Source organism: Struthio camelus, chromosome 3 (genome assembly GCF_040807025.1).
Source record: "Struthio camelus isolate bStrCam1 chromosome 3, bStrCam1.hap1, whole genome shotgun sequence".
Classification (NCBI taxonomy): domain Eukaryota; kingdom Metazoa; phylum Chordata; class Aves; order Struthioniformes; family Struthionidae; genus Struthio; species Struthio camelus.
The window spans coordinates 28,600,880-28,623,469 of record NC_090944.1 but is presented as its reverse complement, the minus strand read 5'-3'; the positions used below and the strand labels follow the sequence as shown (position 1 = coordinate 28,623,469).

At 37.0% G+C, this 22,590-nt stretch overlaps 1 protein-coding gene across 19 annotated transcripts in view; it reads right to left on the bottom strand.

The window, feature by feature from the left end:
- MYT1L (myelin transcription factor 1 like) overlaps positions 1 to 22,590 on the bottom strand; it is a 331,910-nt gene that overhangs the window by 134,644 nt on the left and 174,676 nt on the right. For all 19 annotated transcript variants that reach the window (XM_009674012.2, XM_009674011.2, XM_009674007.2 and 16 more), the window contains exon 3: positions 31 to 85. In XM_009674012.2, coding sequence (XP_009672307.1) covers positions 31 to 85 — 55 coding nt within the window. The remainder of the gene's footprint in view (positions 1 to 30; positions 86 to 22,590) is intronic.

The window sequence follows — 22,590 nt, the reverse complement described above, 5'->3', positions numbered from 1 at the left end:
TTGAGTGATTTACTGAAGCAAGAGACGTACCTCGAACACCTTTGGAGCGTGTGCGATGGCGCTTCTCGTCTGCATCCACCTCCATCTGGGAATAGATTAGCAGGCAGTCAATGTTCTTATCCTGCATGCACAGACTATCAATGCACAGACTGATACAGTCTCTCACAGAATTTATTGACGCTACTTTAATTCCATTTTATCCTGTAAGGGAAAGTCCACCTTACAGGGGATTTTCTTGGATCTTTATGTTTGTTTAAAAACAGAAAACATGGTAATTTCTGCTTTAATCAGTCGGTTTGCATGCCCTGTTTTCACAGCAAATTTTGTGCGACTGTTCCTCTTTTTCAAAGGATTTTTTCTGACAGAAAGCCCTGATTACTCCCATATAGTTTGAAACAAGTTGCAATAGATTTCTGCATGGTTTAAAACTAAAGTCAAAGGGTTCCACACAATAGCTTGCTATCTAACCAAATGCTTTGCAGTGAGAAAGAGAAGAAGGATGAGTGACTGAAAACGAGATAAAGAGTCATCATTGGAACTTCATAGATTCCGTGTTACTCAGTGTGGCGTTAGGACCTTTGCCAATGTGTTTCACTGGTTTTCAAATTCCAGGAACGTGCTGTCTTGCTAAATATGGCTAAATCTTTACCCTCATTTTATAAGCAGCATTCTTATCTAATGTAACTCCCCATGAAATAATAAACATGTAGCAATCTTAAATCTTTACTACACAGAGGCAGGACCATCGATTAGGCCTCAGAAGGCATCATAACCACTGATCTATAATAGTTAGCATAGGGTCACATGATCTTCTGTGTACTATTGTTGCCAGATTTTAAAGGCAAACTGTATAGGCTAGGTCATGCTTATAATTTTGTACAACACAAGAGGATTGCACTGGAATTTGTTGAGAGACTGTGTCAGGGAAAATGTATGCAGTATCTGTACCATCAGCTACTTCGGATGTGGAAGAATGGGATGGCAAGATGGATCTGCGGATGTTCGTACACAGAAATGATATGGCAAAGGTCATAAAAGCGCAGACATCGACGGTGGGGCTCTAGTTCCCTCAGAAAAAATCAATCACTGATTTATAGCTATATTCTTGGATTGATATCTGGTATGGATGCCACATACCTTATACAAAAACACATACAGATTCAAGTGACTTGCAGTAACCCTTTTAATACCTAGATTTCTTTGGTCAGCACCCTAACTTAAATGCTGTATTTTAACATAAATGCTATAGGAAGTGACTTAACAAGGAAGAAACTTAGGGCTTCTTTTATGCAGCTCCCTCAATTCACTGTATCACGGAGAAAAAGTCTGCATAACAAAACTTGTGGGCAAAGGGGATTTGGTGGAAAGAAAGGGTCACTCTCTCAAGGCTCTGTGTTCCTATTATAGGTCTACTTCTTGGTAATCATCATCTGGCTCCTGGTAGGGTGATTTAATCCACACTGTGGGGATGACCTTCTTTTAAAACAAACAGATATCACGAAAGCTAATACATTGTCAGCCTCTATTAAGGGGCTTCAGTGCAATCTTCTGACATGGACCTCTGCATCACTTTGAGCGGGTTTCATTTTCAAATCAAGACACCTACCCTTTGTGTGTACATGTGTTATGAGCATAAGCTCCCATCACAGTCAACAGAGATCAATGCTACTATCTGAGATGCCTTAAGATATCTCATCAAACCTCCGATTGCTAGTTCAGAAGGGCAGAGAAAGGTACAGGTTAGTCCTCTACCAACCCTGCGAAGATGTTTCAAATACTCCATGACATCTGAAATGGCACTAGCTACTATGCTTAGGCAACTTAATCTACTTAGTCACTGGAGTCTGAGGAGCAATTCAGCCCATCAGCTACCATGTGTTCCCTCAGGCTAGGCAAAATCCACCTCCAGGTACCTTTGACAATATTGACTAGCTCTTCATTGACTATAATGAGAAACACTTAGCCTGCCTTTAGGTACCTACTGTAGGCACCTAAACTGAATCATAAACTTTAACCTATCCACTATGACTGTGTCTATACTATACCTTGGGTTCAGACCCTGGACTTCTGAGCCCCTAAGACTGGATACGCATCAGCTGTATGTGCTGATTCCACATACAGACTGTTTGAACTTAGTTTCAAACTACTCAGGAATCTAATGCAATCTTGCTGCAAAGTATATGAGACTCACTTGTGATACTTGTCAGGAAAAAAAAAAAATAAAAAAAAGATTGAGACATGGGCTAGTTTGTTTTCAGAAGAAATCCATGCGTACAAGCCAACAGGAATCTAACAAGTTTATCTAGCTACCTCATGGGGACAATCAGAGGAGGAGGCATATGAGGTGTACTGCATAATACATAGTGAAGTCCCAACCCCTCAGTCTTGGGTACAGAAAACAGATTCTGTAAGTCCAACTAAGCTGCCATTTATTTGTAAGGACCAAGATTTCGAGGTTGCTATGTCAAAGCACCGAATAGTATCTTTGGGATATAAAAAGGACCCACTAGATGTTGGCAATAATCTTTTCATTGCATTAATAAGAAAACATCACATTGTGCAATTCTGTAACTCCTATAATGTGCAGTCACTTGACAGGAGGCTGGAAGTGGAGTTACTTGAACTTCAACCTAATCATGTTTTGTAAAAAAATGTGGAAAATATCTAGCACAATTTGCCACCATTGAACAAACTGCTGAAATAACCAGTGTGATCTTAGCCTGGAAATGCTATCCCAATTGTTATGATCACTTGAGTAGGTGTAGAGCAGGCAAACAACAAAATAGAGTTCCCTATCTTTCTTAATCAAAGTAGGCACTCTAATTCAAGAAATCTAGATGCTGTGAATTGCACTTTCAACTACACTGATAGTCAAAGAAGAGATTATTAATCTAGAAAAGCCCCTATAGCATCTGCACAATCCAGATCCAGAAGCAGGTCAAAGAAGTGAAATAAATTTAAAATTTGGAGTCTGTTTCCTAAACACAGGCACGTACAGTATTATCTTAGATGTTGTTGTGTGTCCTACGTAGTCTGCAGCTGCTGCTCCAGAAAGGCAGAGATCTGCAGTAAGCTGTGACCTGGAAACCTTGTTGTATATGGCAACATATGTCTTGCATGCTCTAGGAGACTTCAGATGATGCTACGTGTTTATGTCAAGGCAACTGAATCCTGCTTTGAGTTTATTTATATGTTCACTCACAGATCTTCAAGACTTTGTCTGTCATAGCAAATCTTCAGCCTTCATCACTCCATGTATTTAATGTTTGATGCTGAGAACAGGCAATTTCCTGAAAATCTGCACGACACCCACATCAGTTCTGTGAGGGGACAGTCACCTGCTGTCCTATCACAGTAGTCCCTAAATGTGTTCCTGGCATTTTCATGGCCACGGAACAGAATTCTCCTTCCAAGGCCTATCAGTAATCTCAGAGAAACACTTTCTTCCTCAGACTTTTTACAAAGAGAAAGAGGAAACGTGGGCCTAAATGACTCACAAGGAATTCATCTCAGTAGTCCTACTTTAGCCACAATGTTTATAAATATAAATGTCACCTTTACAAAGGTAACACCTTTACAAGTCACCTTTACGAAGGAGAGTATGTGGACACAGAAGACAGGCTGGCGAGAACTGGTCTTAGTACGGCATCTAAGAGAAGATACCTAAAGTACAATATAAGAAAGTAAAGAGCAAGCTATCAGGGGTAAGAAGAGAGGAAATTTTTAAGCTGCCTACAAGAGAAGCTCTAGAAATAAAAATGGAAAACTGCAAGTTCTTAATTCTACCAAAAAAAAAAAAAAAAAAGTCTTAAACCTGATAAGTCACCATTAAAAATGATGCCTTAGGGAAGATGGGCGGAGAGAGACCGAGACATGGGTTTGTACTGCAGCTTTGTATCACCATTTTGTGCATTAGCATTATTGCCGATCTAGAGAAACAAGACCCTGAACACTTACAGATCACTGTTCTAGCTAATAAATCTCAAGAAATAAATCACCAGAAAAGGTCTGCTATACCACAAGGAAAGTTACAGACAACCACACAGGATAGGAAACAGGTTGAGTAGTTTCTTAGAATTGATCTGCAGAAAAAAAAAGCCTGAGCTGCACTGAAGAATTGTTATGGGGCGTTGGATGAATGTTATAACTGCAGAAGTATCCTTGAGTTTTCTAAAAATTATAGCCTGTAGCTTTCTAATATAAAAGAATACTTTTAACCAGCTGAGGGAAACTCTATACTAAATCTCATTTTCCTGTGTTAAAGTGAAAAAAGGCCCTGTGTGGTCACAATTAAAACTTAATTCTATTTGTTATGTACAGAATCTGATCCCAATAAATAATAGGCACATATACACAAACATAAAGTGCCTTAAAAGGATAACTGCATTAAAGCTGGAGATATTGATGAACAGAACTGAGCGGAAGGAAATCTTTTAAGATAAAATATGATCATGATTAGGAATAGTTTAAAAATGTTTTATTAAATATCAACAAAAACATTTGTATAACCACATTATATGAATTCTCTAGTAAAAAAATCAAAATAAAAACAGAAAAGCAAGAAAAACTCCACAACAACCCATAGCTTAAAAAAAAAAAAAACTTATAGTTCCTGAGGAGTAACAAATAATTCATATGCACACACACAGAGTAAACATAAACTATTGATAAGGATAACTAGAAATATCAGTGAAAAATGAATGTTGAATAGGAATAACAATAATAAGAAGAAATTACTTGAATAAATTTAGAAGAAAATATATCATTGTTGCATTTGGACACAATTAATAGATTGTGTTAATAACCAATAAAAAATAAAAATAAAAATAAAAATAAAAATAAAAATAAAAATAAAAATAAAAATAAAAATAAAAATAAAAATAAAAAGCAACTATTCATCATTTTAAGACCAGCAGTTCAAGACGACTGCTCCTCAAGAAAATTAATATGGCCTGATAGTTCCCTAAAACATGACTGTTGATCTGCAACAATCTTAGAACACTTGGGAAATGCTTGAGAACTAAAAAAAGTTTTGGAAAAATTGTAACCATTTAAATCAATCTTTACTAAGTGTCTAGTGTAGGTAATTGAGTTAATCTTCCTGACACTGATCCTCAGTAAAATCATAGAAAGGCTAATATGGAATATAAAATAATGGCATAATTAGCATCAGTCAACATTTTATCATGGAAAAAAAGCTATAGTCAAAAGTACTTGAAACTACTCCTTGATAACGTTTTAAAGTTTGTTGATAAAGGTAACTACGTTAGAACACCATATACTTAGACACCTTCTACACATTGTACTTTGTCTTAGTTAATGTTCTGATAGTAAAATAAGCACTTTATAAATCAGCACACTTGTAATTGTTAACAAATATTTCTCTGGAAATAATTGCCAATAGCAAAAGATACTAAACATAAAAATTCTTTTCTTTACAAAAGTAACTGTAAAATGTAAAAATCTATTTAATGAGAACCTAATGTAATCCCACAGGAGTATGTTTTGGTCCTATAATAGAGAATATCTTCACCAGTACTCTGGCAAATTACACTTTACTGAAATATGCAGATAACACAAAAATTAGTGGAGTGATAAATAATGTTGGAGACAGGCCAGTTAGAGAAACTGACCTGAGTTGTTCAGCAGATTTGACTCTTTTGAAGAACATGCCAATTGCAAGGTCCTGTATCTATGAACAGAGAACATGGGCCATGCTTAAAAGACTGAAGCTCATACTCTGTAAGGCTGTAACAGTGAAGAGAATCTAGACAGTCAGATGAGAATGAGCAATTACTGCACTGCCATAGTGAAAGTGCAGAATATGATCCGTAGTGACACAACCCTTAAGGTTGTATTCATTTTCCAAAAAAATATAGATACAGTCAGTAACTTCTGAAAATAGAGGGTAAATTTTCAGCAGGACCATATCTACTTTTTTCATTAGTTTGCCTGATAACCTGCTGGAGACTTCAGACTTTTACGGTATATAGATTTCACACTAAGTCTCATCATAGGACTTAGCCAAGACTAAGCTTCCAGAAGGGGCTCTCTACCATATGAGCTTCCTCAGGGCTGGCTATTCTGAGGGATCCTGAGTTTCAGGTTCCTTTCCAGAAAAAAATTGAGCTTTTTTTGCTCCCTAACAAGGAGGTAGTTCAGTTTTTTCCCCTCTAGCAAGCAGGTATTCCTGAAGATAATCACTCTTTTTTAAATTTTCAGGGTATCCTAATTTCTTGATAAAAGCCTGGAGTTTGAGAGGTCCTCCCAAACTTCAGACCTTCTAGCCTAGCAATGCTTTCTTCTGGTTTCGCTTTAGCCCTAATGCACCAGAAGTCTTGGAAAGCACAAATGAGCTAAGAACCTTAAACCTAGACTTCCAAATTTCTTCTTTCCCATGTTTGCAAAGGGGACATTACTATGATATTGAAATGATTTAGAAAATATGAATTCCTTTCATGTATATACAGTTTATTCCACAAATAACATACTTTGCTTTGTATTCAAGTAGACACTCCAAATTTGAACTGATTCTCACTGAAATCCTATCTCTAATTCAGAGAATTAGCCTCAAAAAGTATATTTCACAGAATCACAGAATGGCCAAGGTTAGAAGGCACCTCTGGAGATCACCTAGTCCAGCTCCCCTGCTCAAGCAGGGTCGTCTAGAGCATATTGCCCAGGATCATGTCCAGGCAGGTTTTGAATATCTCCAGGGAAGCACACTCCACAACTTCTCTGGGCAATGCATTCCAGTGCTCAGACACCCTCACGGTAAGGAAGTTTTTCCTCATGTTCAGATGGAGCCTTCTGTGTTTCAGTTTGTGCCCACTGCCTCTTGTTCTGTCGCTTGGCACCACTGAAAATAGTCTGACCCCAGACATTTCAGTACTGGGAAAAGTCAGAAAGGAATTAAAGCAATAAGATAGTGTCTAAAAATTATAATATGTAATGCAAAACTTGGGATATAGATTATACAAGGGAAAATTAAGAACAGTGACTTGACCATGGACTACAAATGTGAGCAAGACACTGATTTCAGGAAAAGAGAGGGAAAAAAAAGAGATGCACAGTCCAAGAGGAAAGGGTAAAAGCTATGATCTGAAGGTCAGAAGATGAATCTAGGAAATGTGAACACAGAACAAAGCTTCTCTAGGAGCTCTAGAGATTTCCTAAATCCATAAATCATACCTGCATTTCTCACAATTCAAAAACTGGATTCTCAAACATTCTGAAACACTGCCCAATGTTACTCGGGCGGCAGGTTTGCTGCCTATACTACCCATAAAGTCAGACTACACGGCCATTTTAAAAGCCTGTGATGATTACCAGTCAAACTGGAGTTGCTGTATATTTGCTCTTGACAATCAAGTATGTTACTAAAATTATTCAAAATTTTACTTTTCTCTAATTAATAGTACTAGACCTACTTATAATGTGATCAGAAGTAAAATGTTCATGAGAAAAAAGTTCTGATTTCCTGAAAAGGTAATGATTTGGTTACATAACAAAGCTTACGGTTTAAAGTTGATCAACTCGTGACTCTAAAGTTACTCAGTAAAGGCAGATTTTTAGCCAGTCATCTGGCAAGATTCACAATCAAATTTGTACAAGTAAGATGATTGCTGTACTGTTGTTATAGCCAAGGTTAAGTCAGTATTTACTTCTGTAACTTCAAAAATGTTCTTTCTTATGGGTGGAAGTTAACATTAAAGGATTTAAAGATTTTTTTTAAGTCCAATATCTCAAAAAGCAAAATAAAATGTGTCCAATATGTTTCCAGAGTTAAAATACTTCTATATTCTCATAACAAAAGAAGTATAACCTAGAAAATTATGAACAGATTAGGTAAGCAGTGTATCCCATAATAGGTTAGTGCTTTGATTAGTCTAACTAAAAAATTGTATATAGACCTTCTACTGCACTTCACACAAAATACAACAGGTAAATCCAAATTCTAACATACCTGTTTCAACACGTCTGTACATTCTGAAAGTATTTTATTTTTGTACTAAACAGGTTTGTCAAGTAGGCAGTCCGTACTGCCTATAATGGCTCCTAATAATCTGAGTAAGTTTTAAGAAGCTGGCTATATTTTCTGAAAACCTTTTTGGACCTATTCTGTCAATGTGAGTTTTAACCAATGACTTCAGTGGGTCCCCATATTTCTTTAGGTTTTATTTTATATTTTTTCCTATATGAAAGTCGAAAACTATTCTCTTTCAGCATGCTGACCGCCACCTTCAAGTAATAAAAAGCAAACAAATCATAATTGCAAGAAGTATAATGCAAAATAAATAAGAAAATAACATCCTAGATTCAAGCTGAAGGTACAAGAAACAATTTCTTTAAATATATCTTTGCCTTTACTTTTCAGGAGCTATTCCACTGTTTATTTTCATGAAGTGCTATGTTAATCTGAACTCATACAGCATGACCCAGAAGACAGAAAAGGCAATCTTAAAGTTTAAGAAAGTAGATTGAGTATATATTAATACAAGTTAACTGAAAATCTGGAGAACACGAATATAAATTTGTTTTGGGCAATTAAAACTGTCAATGCTCATCATGTGATCTCAATTCTATCAGGGCATTTCAAATAACTACAAAGTTATGGCATTATTCCAGAGGTACATTAGGATAATACTGTATGTGGCCTTACATTGCTCCTGAACCTAGAACAGCCCAGGATTTAGTTACTGCATTTTTTATTTTTAATAATTCTAAATTGTAAACTATGTGACTAAAGCATGCCCGCAGATGTAGTTTAATCTGGAAATAATATCATTAGGCAGAAGGGGAAAATGAGGCTAATGTTCTGGGATATTAAAATGTACAGATCAAGTCAAACCAAACCTGCTCTCCATGTATACATACATAACCTTGACTTTCCATATGACACCAGAGTTTACTTCTAAAGACCTGTTCCCTGGAGTCAGTTTAGACCTTCCTACTCAATCTATAGACTCTGAAGTTGGACCTAGTGATGCAACTTTCATGTCAATATGCTCCAACAAATCTTCATTTCCCATAAGTGTCAGTAAGGGAGATCATAACAAAAACAACCCTTAACTTATGCCTTAGCAATCACAATCTTGGAAATTAATTGCCTTCTATGATAAAACAATTGGATTTGTGGACAAAGGGAGAGCAGTGGATGTACCTCAACTTTAATAAGGCTTTCAATACAATATTCTTGTATCCAGCTATGACTTTATGTGCATTGTCAGTTCTTTAAAATGAGTTCTTAATAACTCCATTTTCTTAATTAAATAAGACATATTCCCTCTGTGCTCCTGCACAGAGGGAATCCCATCCTTCTGCTTTCAGATGAGCAGTGCAGGCTGCAGCCAAATCTATAAACACATGCCTGAATTAGCAGAGTTTTTATTAAACTTTCAATTTCACCATACATTCTTTTTGTGAGGAAATACATTCAGGACTCATTGAATCTTTCTGGAGGGAAGGCAGGAAACACTTTCAAATGTTTCTCATTGGCTTCCTATCATTTAGAGCAGAAAAGACTCACAGTGTGCTCTATTCATTTCAGCAGTGTTTCATTCTCTTACTATTTTTTATGTTCTTAGACACAAGGGATGAGAAAAGTAGCATGTAAGGAGAGGTAAGGAGATATAGCCCTGGGTTTGTAGTATTTCTCTCTAAGGATGGATATCTATTTCTCAGCTTATAGCTCAAATCCTTGAATAGCAGGTTCCCTAAAGGTGCTTTGCATGTGCTCAGCGAGTGGGCTTCGGGACAAGAGCTGCAGCAGAGCTAGAACTTCCATCTGGAAAAGCAAATCCAGGAAATATCTACACAAATGAGCAACTGACCTCTCATGCAAATCCTCATTGTTTCTTAAGCTGCTAGAAGTACAGTACCTAAATTAGTACCTAAATGTCTATTTTTAAACCTCTTGACCTATGCCCTGACCCATGTCTTTCCATGCAGCTGTGAAGAAGGGCTAGTTCAGCTGTGAAGTTGCAGTGCTGCCACACTGCCCATCAACCAGCCCCCAAGTCTGGTCCTGTATTACTTTGCTTCCTTTGTGAATGGTCAGGGTGACGCATGCTAACAGGACCGTGAAAAACTGTAGTCTCACAATCTTCAAAGTCAGTTATGCCAATTTTTTTTCATTTCCTATTTATATGCATTTCTGACTGGAGAGAGATTTCTTTTTCATATGAGAAGAAAAAAATGTAAAATTTTTACTGTTCACAGAATCACAGAATGGTTGGGGTTGAAAGGGGCCTCTGGAGATCATCTAGTCCAACCTCCCTGCTCAAGCAGGGGCCTCTAGAGCACTTTGCACAGGATCACATCCAAGTGGGTTTTGAATATCTCCAGGGAAGGAGACTCCACTACCTCTCTGGGCAACCTGTTCCATGGCTCACTCACCCTCCCCATAAAGAAGTTTTTCCTCAGGTTCAGATGGAACTGCCTGTGGTTCAGTTTGTGCCTGTTGCCTCTCATCCTATCACTGCGCACCATGGAAAAGAGTCCAGCCCCATCCTCTTGACATCCTCCCTTCAGATACTTATACACACTGATCAGATCCCCTCTCAGTCTTCTCCTCTCCAGGCTGAATAGTTCCAGCTCTCTCAGTCTTTCATCATAACAGAGATGCTCCAGTCCCCTGTTCATCTTTGGAGCCCTCCGCTGGACTCTCTCCAGCAGCGCCATGTCTCTCTTGTAGTGGGGAGCCCAGAACTGGACACAGTACTCCAGGAGAGGCCTCCCCAGGGCTGAGGAGAGGGGCAGGATCACCTCCCTCCACCTGCTGGCAACACTGCCTAATGCAACCCAGGAGACCATTTGACTTCTCAGCCACAAGGGCACATTGCTGGCTCATGTTGCTCTTACAATTCCTTTTTCAGTAGTACTGATAGGCTCAGACAAGGATTCAAGCTTCCTTGTGTTAGATGCAGACATTTAATAAAAGCACAGTCCTTTTCCAAAGGTATTATAATCTTATAGAAATAGCACTGGTCAAGCAAAGCAATCAAAAGGAGCACAGATTAAAACTGAACATAATATTTACGGTAAGAAACACAAATCACATATACTGAGAAATACTTTGAACTTAGAGAACCATAATTTTCTGGTGGTCATACACAGAAGCATATCTTGCTACTGTAAAACTTAAAAACTTATGGACTTCAAGAAATGAGATGGAAGTTTATTTTATTTATCATCGGTGATTCTGGATCAACTTTGCACCATATTCACCAAACATTTTTTTCTGGAAACTCTGGTGGCATGGGGCTGCATCCATAAAAATCATTGTCTGCTCTCAAAACAAATGTGCAACTTCAAGTCCATTTTAGCATGGAACAAGTTAAATCAGTGAAAACTAGAACTGATGTCAATTTATCTGCATTTACTTTTTCAGAGATAGTAAAAATACTTGTACTGGTTTTTTCTTTCTGGATCAGCAAATATGGAAATCAAATGTGTTTTGCAAGATGGAAATAGCTGTAGGAGATGTTGTGAGATATCTGTGAGCGGCTGAAGTGACGCCGTACTTTATCAGATCCCCAGATAACTTATCTTGGTTTGTATTTATCAATGGCTGTGGCTCAAAGAATTGGACTCATATTCCACAAAATAGTTAAATTCTATATTTCATAACCCACCAAGCAGAAAAGAAAAATCAAAACAAAACAAAAAATGCTAATTTAATATGGGGATTGGAGAAAAATTGGTAATAATTAATAAAGATTATCATGGCAAGTAAAGCAAAACCCTCTATACTTAATGACTAGATTGTCATTAGGATTACAGAATTCCATAAAAAAACACATACAAGAAATAATAATGAATATGTACATTTTTTTCTGAAATTACTCTGCAGGTTTAAAATGAGAGTTGTACACCTGTCAGAAGTTACGAGGACCAGAGAATGGAGCCAAGGAAACCTTGTAGAAGGGAGCCCACTGTTACGACTAAAGTTCTTGCTACAATGGCAAAAGCGTGAATAGTATTGGTAGATTGTTTGTATGGACAGTCTGTTTCCACACTCAGTATGCAGGTCTAACTTTCACCGACCCCAAAAGCCTATATGCACATACTGAATGGTAATACACTCCGAAAGACAGGTTCACATTTAAGACTAACTCAGAACATTTAACATTAGAGACTAATTTCACAGGTGAAGTCTATGTTCCAAATATGCACTAATATCAAAACACACACTTACTCAGTGTAAGTTCTGAAAATATATATTATGTCATTTTGGGTACAGTACACTTAATAAAAGTGTCCATATTTCTATTACCTAATATTTTGCATGTATGTCTCTGTAAGCAGCGCATATTTTATTAGCTAAAATGTAACTACATATGAAGGGCCATAACCCAATCTATTCTGTAACTCTTATACAACATATTAGAACTACACATTTTTAATTCATCAGAAAAAATCCTAGGAGAATGAAGAACAAACCAAATGTGGGACATTTTAATAATCTTCAATAGTATGGAGGAACAGGTAATTCAGTACCTACCATCACACACAGAAATAAGACCATACAATAAAAAGCCAAAGCACAATCACAGAAATTCAGGTCAAAGTGGTCATAACTTTAGAGCTTCAGCTTTAACTCTGAATCTCCTAATGACTGTAATCACAATCATGCTGTGTTTCAACCTCTTTGTTAGTCTGAATCATCCGCGTTCAATTCAGGCCTAGAGGCCCTTTGATGGAGGAAAACCTACCAGAATTGTGCCTGGCAAACTGCTCGGAAAAGAGCTCACAGCTCAGCAGAAATAAAGTTACTGACTTGTTCCCATAGAACAGCCAGAAGCAAAGTTGTAAGAGTTACAACTCCTCAGAGCTGCAGAGTTGTAAGAGTTACAACTCCTCCGAGCTGTAAACAGAAAGATCATTTTGGAAAATGAGAAGAAAAAAAAAAAGACTTTAACTGTCCCACTTTGCTTGGCAAATTTTATTTCCAATTTTGCCACAGCAAGTGCCCTTAAAGAAGGAATAGGATTTCTGAAGTGCCTGTCTGTGAATCTTACTCTTTATTTTTAGCCAGGTTGTAGTTTTACCTCTGGAAATCATCTGCATTATCTGAGTTTGTAGTTAAGCTGTGTGGTCTATCTTGCATTAATTCACCTTTTAAATAGAGAAAGTATAAAAATATATATTTTCCTGAAGCCAAGGAGAAAACAGATCAGCTCAGAACAAGCAATTTGGACATATTTAGCATCTTCAGGCATTCTGTTTTCCACTGAAAAGTATACACAGATATGTATGAGTTGAGGTGTCCAAAACAGGCCTTTGTATAAGCCGAGGCACCACACATGCAGATGGATGTTAGTGAGTATAATTAAATCATAAAATACACCTGTGTATTTTGTGTGTGTAAAAAATCTAGGATACAGGTTTTGAAAATGTGGTACCTACTACCTGAGACTCAAAAATATGCCCCAAATAAATCACATGTTGAAGTTATGTTGACCCAGTCTAGCACCCACTGTAATTAGCAGTAATACCTCCATTGGCACATTGGCACTGAATTAGACTGACTGCCATTCAAGATGACAGTAAGCTTTTCAGAACACAACAGATCAAGACACCACATAAAATGAAAGTAGTATTAAAAAATATGGGAATCATGTTTAAGGTTTTGATTAAATAGAATTAAACATATGTTAACCCTCCTTAATATATGCCATACAAAAATAAGTATTTCAGATAAGCAAACAGGACAGCCTTATTAATTACTTTTAAAACTTGTTGCCCTGGCAGTTTAGTAAATTATCAATCCTCACAATGAAAGTAGACTAGTAAAAAAAAAAAAAGTTAGTGTACTAAAACTAGCTAAGTACTGCTTCTATTAAGTAAATAGACTAGCATCCCTTCATATTCACTACTACACACTACTACAACGAAAATTTGGTTCTGTTTTTAGGTTTTGGCTAATCAGGAGATGGCAAAGGTACCATTTCAGAACTACGTGCCATCAGAAGTGTTTGTTGCTATTAGTGTACAGACTATTATGCTTATCAAAGCATATGTTATAAATACCTTATAGCTATTAGAAATGCAACAATTAACTGATAAATTAATAAGAGAGACAAGCAAAATATCAATCATGGCACTGCTAACATAATTAGCATAAATTAAACAGGATCACAGATTACTGCAGCTGTTGCGTAAAACAAGAGCACCTACTTTACTTGTTCAATAACTTGCATTTTTAGCACTAAAACTGTATTGCACGATGCCCAAAAGATAATAAAGGAGAGCACAAGAAAGCAATAATGAATATTCATTGGATATTTTCTGCCCAAGACTGGCATATAGCATTTCCATTAAAAATAGCAATAATTAAAAAACAAACATATGAGTAGGAATTTGTAGCTTAACAAGCTCAGCAAAAATCAAAAAATATCTTTCTAGGACTCAGGTGACTGCATGTGTAGCACTATAACTAGTGGCCTATTCAAGAGCTATACAAGTGCTCTGTGAAAGCAGGCCCAGTCTTACCAGTGTATTTAACATTTTCAGTGTTTGCATGAGATTTTTAATATAATTACGCTGGAGTAAACAATGTCTTGTAAATTCCTGAAATGAAAGGGCAGCCTGGAGGTGACGTTATTTCAGTTTCTTAATATATAGTTATTATATTTTTCTATTCCATTTCATTTCTTACCATCACTATGGTGTCTGAGCATTAGTAATATCTCTTATTATGTGCAGGGTTTTTTAACAAGTAAATTTAAAACTGCATTTATTCCTAATTAGCCACAAAATAAACTTCCTGTTTCAGAAGTTTATGCTGTCTGCAGCAGTTTCAGCATCTAGAAAGGATTTTGTTCCTGTAGTTAAATAATTCAAAGTAGCTAAGTGAGGAAATAGGTAGAACTGCTCATAGTCTCCCCCCATTTAAAACTTCGCCTTCTGACTGAAATTAAAACAGCTGCTGAGCTATCAGTGAGAAGGAATCTGATTAATTCTGTTCATGTTTGTATGATAGCAGAATCAGGATTAAAGAACCAAAACTGAGACATTCAAAATTATGTCTCTGCATCCTTCATGTCAGATTTGTGACATGCTCTCCTGTTACACCACTAGCCACACAGGGTCAAGGTGTAAGGATTTTATCTCCTCAATTCATGTTTGTAAAGGTGGGAAACTGCAACATTAGGTTCTGTTTTGACAACCTGGCAAAAGGAGTGATGGGAATACAGCATAAAAAGAGCTCCCTTTTTATCCTTGAGTAACAGAAAGAAATATGTGAAAGACATAGCAGTACAAACAGATTTTTTACACAAATTTTTCTGTTTAATTGAAGGTGATATTACTCAGATGGAAGGAAAAAAATGGAATATAGGAAAGGAAAGACTCAATATCAAAAAACCCCCATAAAATGTAAAATCTAAGAAGATATAGAGAGGTATGTATGCGTACGGTTTTATACCCACCTTGAAAGGGTTGATCTGATTGATATAAGACAAAGTTAGGGTTCGACAGTTCCCCTTTTCTGGACTTCTTTTCTTCCTAAATTCCATGTTAAATCCTTAACATGAAACTTAGGGTCTGAGACAGGATTTCTGAGGAAACCATATATTTTTAATACAGTTATTACCCTGTCTGGGTAATAGAATGTTTCTTGGCAAATACCAGGACAGTCATGTACAAAGAAACGGTATTTTGGCTTCCAAAAACATTTAAGCAGGATGTCCAAAGTTCTGTCTGTTCTTTCCACCTATGGGAAAGGAGCAGTGCCAGCAACAGTAGTGGAATTTGCTTTTATAAAATTTCCAAGATAAAAAAGGCTTAATTCTTCTAATTTTTGTGATTTTATGAAGTCTGATGGCTGGTATGTCTGCAGAAGACCCTCTGAATAAAAAAGGCCATTTTTTGTTTAAAGAATTATCAAGAAATTCAACTAGAAGTACATATTACAAATATATAATGAAAAAGTATTTCTCTGACCTCCATATGGTTACAAGTTGTTACACAACACAGTTACCACATAATAGTCTTATATATACAGAAAATTAAAATTACACTTACATGTGAGCTCATCTGTTATAAATATATACACATAAATGTAGATGCACAAATGAAACACTTAAAAACATACGAAAATATATGTCATATACCTAATATATCAGAAAGACACACCATGTCAATGTGCTAAAAGTCATGCATGGGCATGCTCTGTTAGATTAGATCATACTGGCATACAATACAACCCAATATGCAGATTGTTGAGCTCATGCCATGTTCCATTGACGTAAAAATTGAAACATATTTATTTGTTTAGGCTGTAAGTCTTCTGGGACAGGGCCTATATTTGTACAGCATTTGGCAGAATAGAGTTCTGGATTGTGATTACAGCTCATATGCACTACAGTACTACAAGTAATACAAGTAATAGTATGTATTCATAAACCAATGTTTTCAAAGCCAAGCAGAGAGATTTAGCTGAGCAGCTCCATAATACCAAGGGAAAAAGATATGCACTAGCAAAGAAATGTACTCACTAGAAATACTTCACATGAAAACATGCTACTGTTTTCACGTAAATAGCGAAGAAAGTCACTAGAAGCAAAAATCTAGCTGGATGTTGGCTAAATACGGTCACTAGAGCATGATATTGTAACTTCATGAAGGTATTTAAGGATCAAATCACTATGGAGAAAAAGAGTTTTGAAAGACATAGTAATACAAATAGACTTCTCAAAATAGAATCCTTCTGTTTAATTGAAGGTGATATTACTCAGACTGAGGGGAAAAAAATGGAATATAGGAAAGAAAAGACCCAATATCAGAAAAAATTCCTTTTCACAGACTGCAGAGAGCCAAATCCCAAGACTGATAAAAGTCAGGCCACAATAGATTGATCCACAACTAGGCAGGACAAAAGAATATATAATCACAAATACATTATAGGGGACAACTCTGCAACTCCACATTGGCGGAGATATACAGAAGATAACCTGCTTAGCCTTTTGCCCCAAAATTTTTGTGCACCATTCTAAGAAATGCAAAGCTTTTCTGTAGATCTTAAGATTCTAAATTAATAGAAAATATTTTCAAACAGATAACTCATCACGCACAAACTAAAGTGGTTTGGGTTCTTCTGATCTGAAAGATTGCCCGTGTCCTCAGCTCAAATTGCAGCCTTTGAGATTTTCAGAGACTCCAGCTGAATTACCCGAGCATGAAATAAGCCTCTTAAATGATCCCTGAGCTTTAGAATGCATCTCTTTCCACCAAACACTTCAAATAAGAGACCACATCTGGAGTACTATCTCCAGCTTGGGGCTCCGCAGTACAAGAAAGATATGGACAAACTGGAATAAGTCCAGTGAAGGGTCAAGAAAATGATGAAGGGATCGGAGCATCTCTCATATGAGGAAAGGCTGAGAGAGCTGAGACTGTTTAGCCTGGCGAAGAGAAGGCTCTGGGGGAATCTCATCAATGTTTATAACTACCTCATGGGAGGGTGTAAAGAAGACAGAGCCATACTCTTTGAAGTGGTATACAGTGACAGGACATGAAGCAATGGGCACAAATTGAAATACATAACATTCTCATTGAATGTAAGATGTTTTTACTGTGAGGGTGGTTCAGCATGGGAAGAGGTTGCCCAGGAAGGCTGTCGAGTCTCCATCCTTGGAGATATTCAAAAGCTGACCAGACACAGCGCTGAGCAACCTGCTCTAGCTGGCCTTGCTTAAACAGGGAGGGTGGATGTTTTCCAGAGGGCCCTTCCAACCTCAGCTATTCTGTGATTCTACGAAACTAGTTTTTCATCAGAGCACGTCATGGAAACAACATATAAGCCTTCATACGGCACCGTATGGGATGGAAGCCCTGATTTGAAAATATTCTAATTAATGTTTGCTTGGCATAAAAAAGATGGGACAGTAGCATGTTGTAGTTTCATGTCTGCAATCATTCTTTGCTCATTTACTAAATGCCAAAACTAAAATTCCTGAATGTATAAACTAAACACATATAATTTTAAAATTCAATACACTAGAACAACTAGAACTTCTAGAACACTAGAACTTCTTTGTTTACCCCGAGAGATGGTGACATTCTATTTACCATAAATATTGCAGTAAAATGTACAGAAACACAGCAGAGTCACGCATTGCAAACATAAATATTTTTAAAATCCACAAGTCAGATAGCAGAAACAAAGGCAGGAGTTGCATCTTCAAAACAAGTCATAGAATTACCTAGATTTGCTCCTTTTTTCTTACTAATTTTGCACTCTCATCAGAAAGTGAACTGCAGATTAGAAAAACATTCTGCAAATATTTGAGAGTCACTAGATTTTGCAGTTATCCTGGAGGTTAACTAGAGCCTTAGCAGAGCATAGCACTTCCAGATGTGTTTAAAATGTATCATGGGCAATACCTATACGTATGTATTTCTACAAGCTACAGACTTGATGCTTAGATTAGAGAGCTGATGCACCAGAATGATAGAAGTTTAGGCAAAATAAACACGCCTGACAGGGAATCCAGAAAGAGGAGAGGCAATTAAAAGCATGTTATTTTTTAGCTGCTTTCCTGTTTTCTTCTTTCTAGCCTGAAACAGTAAAATAATACAGAGACTAGTACAACAGTGAAAATCAGAAAGAAAGAGAATATTAGAATGTTTTTAATTGGACATTTTCTGGTGAGCCTCAGTCAGCGAGAAATATTAGGCTACTCCAGGCTTTCACTAGCTATATGAATTATGTAGAGACCCATACAGATGTACACAATGTATCGAGAGGAATCTGCAGATCCTACTCCAAAAAACCCCTATTGGCCCCATCACCACTGAAATTTGGGAGATAGCTAGTAACTATCATAGGACTCATAGGAGCCAGACTCAAACACTGACATTGGATTATCATAGTTTTAAATTATTAGCACAAACCCACCATGATTTTGGCCCATGCCAAAGAAGGACTTTCCAACACCACAGGAGAGAGATTATTTGGAATAGATTATTCAGATGAACCACCATCTATTTCTGGGGTGGCAGGGCTTTTACTACAAAGTGAGCCATACTGTGCCAGGTGGTCTCAAACACAGAAAGCAGTCCCCATCCTGTCTTATTTGCAAGCACAGCTGTATCACAGCTATTCCAGAAACTGAGTCTATGGGTGAGCACCTGCAGTTACGTCCACCTTCACCTTGCATTAGGTCTTAACCCAGAATTTTCTTCCTCTTGCTCAGTTTTTCTTTATTTCTCTATTATGAGTCTGATGAAACAAGGCTGTACACGACCAACATTCATGAAGATCAAGTTGAGGACAGTTCCTTCACTTCGTGGGACTGAGATCTGAAAGTGAAAAGCTGTGTCCACTGATGTCAGCTGAAAATTCATTGACTTATGTGAGGTCAGGATTGTGTCCTCAATTGCTAACCCAGAGTTTCAAAGTACTATGCCAGGGCATGCTGCTATTAAGTAGGCTTCCAGACGTTCCTTGAAATTGTAGGTAATTACAAATGCCTCACTGAAGTGCTATGTTCCTTGTGATCATCTCATACTGTGGTATATATTCATATTTGAGAAGCTACCAAAAATTTGAGATGCTGGTGTTCCTGAACTGAAATCAGGATTGAGATCTACTAGTGAATATCTCTAGAAGCATGTATGAATTCCTGCCATTAGTATTGCCAAACCCAAGCCTTCAGAAAGCATGTTTCAGCCTTCTGGAATGAATGGATTGGCTTCAGAATGACAAGATTTTAAATACGGTACATTTTTATCCCTCTGTTTTCCTTCCTGGCTATTAGCCCTTTGTGTTAAAATGCTCCAGCTTCTTTTTGCAGCCACAAGATCTATGAAGATTATTGTTTTAACTGAAAGCTTAGATTTTCATGTAACTGCTTGGCTCCAGGAATACAGGGTTTCAGAAAATTATCTAATATTATTAATTACCACTTTTCTGTCAGGCTCCTTTTCATGCTTAGGTAACAGATGAATATTCTGCCTATAAAATCTCTATTCCTCTCTTTCAAAGCTCTCCAAAGTGAATCCGCAGTAGAATGCTTATAGGATTAGCTGACATTGCCTAGCTACAGGATGCAATCACGAACTTTAAATTTCACTTAAGTCCTACAACCTTGTTTCCTATTGGTGAGGCAGCCCTTGGAGCTGAAAGCCAGACAGCAGGAAATTTTAGCTACAGAAATTTAGGTGTAGCTTAAACTGCATGTATTTAATCCACATTTTCAGAAGTTTTACTCATGCTTATTTGAAATCACCAAGGACATCTATAGACAGCTTAGATAATAGCACAGTCTTACAACTGTCACCTTTGTTGTTCTTCCCTCTTTCTTGAGTTTGTGCACCACATCTTCTTGTGAATGGCAGCATAACCAATGTGAAGGGGGAACTATCTTTTAAATGTACTGGGCATCTCCATATTAAATTTTTATATTTTTTCAATCACAGTGACCCAATCTCTGTATTCTTGTAGTTGAAAAAAATTAATCGAGTACCGTAAGACAGATCTTTTTAAAATGTACTCTGATATTCATGCTACAAAGTAAAAGGAAGGAATAATAACCAGTAGCAGAGGTTGCAGAAAGCCATAAAATATGTACACTATCATCATATGCTACCCAAGGTATCAGTGGGATTTGAAAAGTATGAAGCTTTTTGAAGCACAAAGATAACAACACTCAGAATGGTTGCCCTGATCACTTCTGTTCTTCTGATCTGTTTCTTCATGTTCGTTTATTTTCTAAATTATTTTCACCTCTGACTCCATCATCTCTGCTGGATGTCTCTGTGCTCACTCACAGCATTTGTCGTGCACCAGCTGCTCTAGAGGAAAATTAAATGGTTACAAATCTGACTTTTAGTGGAGCAGACATATTTTAGGTTATTTCACTAAAAATTATATTTAGTCATATTCATATATATTGCATTAGTGATCCGGGAACCCTCTAAAGTACTGCGGGTCTTTGTTTGCTTTTGATTAAGAAAAGCCTTCGAAGTCACTGCCAACAAAATTACTTTGTTAATCACTTCTAGTCTTCTTATAGACTTCAATAGCTTTATTTTTTAATATGTTTTTGGCTGAGATGTGTGTGTATGTGTGTGTGTGATTGTATATACATATATGTATATATATGCACTTATGTGCTTTTGTGCTCTTTCTAGTAATGTCAATGAATTTATGTATGTAACAAGGAACATATATAAAACATTTCTCTATATGAGGAGTGTAAAACTACATTTGGAAAGGAATTAAATCTAAAAAGTAAACCTCTTAAAATATAGGTTTTGGAATGGAAACCCAGACAGACCTACAGCTATACTGGTATTCACAGGCACCATGGTGATGTCTGCTTTTTCAAGCAGTACAGTATTGTAATAAAGCAATAGCTTCTGTGCTTTATTCCTCCAGGTTTTCAGGTTTCCATGGAAATGAGTGGGAATCCCAACGCAAAGAAAAAATAACAGGCTATCCATCTCACACCACGGTGCTGGATCTCTGAACAGCTGATATATGAGGCGGTTGTTGCAAGAATAAAAATACACATAATACAATGCTACGCATAATACTGGAGCCAAAGAAAACAGATAACAACTGTGCCTTAAAGGAACACATGTAAACTACTGTTTCAGTAGCTATACAACACTCTGCAAGAATCAGGCCTTACACAATTTCGAAGCCACCGAGGGTACTGTTACAGGTTCTATTTGATACTCTGAAACTAATTAATTAAGCAAGTTATATCTAATTAAAGAAGAGCCTAATTTTCCTATTATTGATTTCACTAGACAGATGGTGAATTAAAAATCATATGTTTTAATTTCCAATTTAAATTACGTGCAGTATTACAATTCTACCAATTCTAAAGTCCAAAAAGCCATCAGCTGCTGTGCAAGCCTCAGTTTAAAGAACGGACAAATCATTTACAGAAAATTCACACTATAGAGACACAACGCTTCTGTTAGGGTTTTGAGGATTCCTGACTGATGTTTTGCCCTTTCATATAAGAGTACAGAGGAATATGTTTTCTCGCTGTTTTATACTCATATCTAAGATTTACAGAATTGTTGCTATGGACATATGCATGTTCTTAGCATTAATGAATTGTTAAAGAACAGAACTAGCATAGTCCTTAAACTTCCCCAGATCAGGAAAAAAAAAACTTTTACTCTGTTCAATTAAGTTCCCTCTCCCTCTACCTGACAAGCAGGAAATGCTATTACTTTTGCTGGTTTCATTGGAATTGCTCCAGGCTCTCTGCTGGACCTCACATACTGTTCTTTTCAGATCAGATGTGCACAACGTTTGAGGTGTTTGCAATGCATTTGAAGTACTTCTTAGCAGGAAGCCTTGGAGGGTACAGGACAATATGCTACGCCTAGCAGAGAGACTGCCAGACCTTGCACTGATATCTCGGGCTCCTTATTAAGTTTGTCCGCCACATGGTAGGAAACAAGAAATCATGAGGCAAACAAGATCTTTCAGATTGAGAGAAAAGAAAAAAAAGGGTCGAGGATCATGGAATTTCCAGAGAGAAAAAAGGAATATGAAGGACAAAAACCCTGTGAAATCCATGATCAACTTCTTTAAAAAATATGCAAATTTCTGACCTA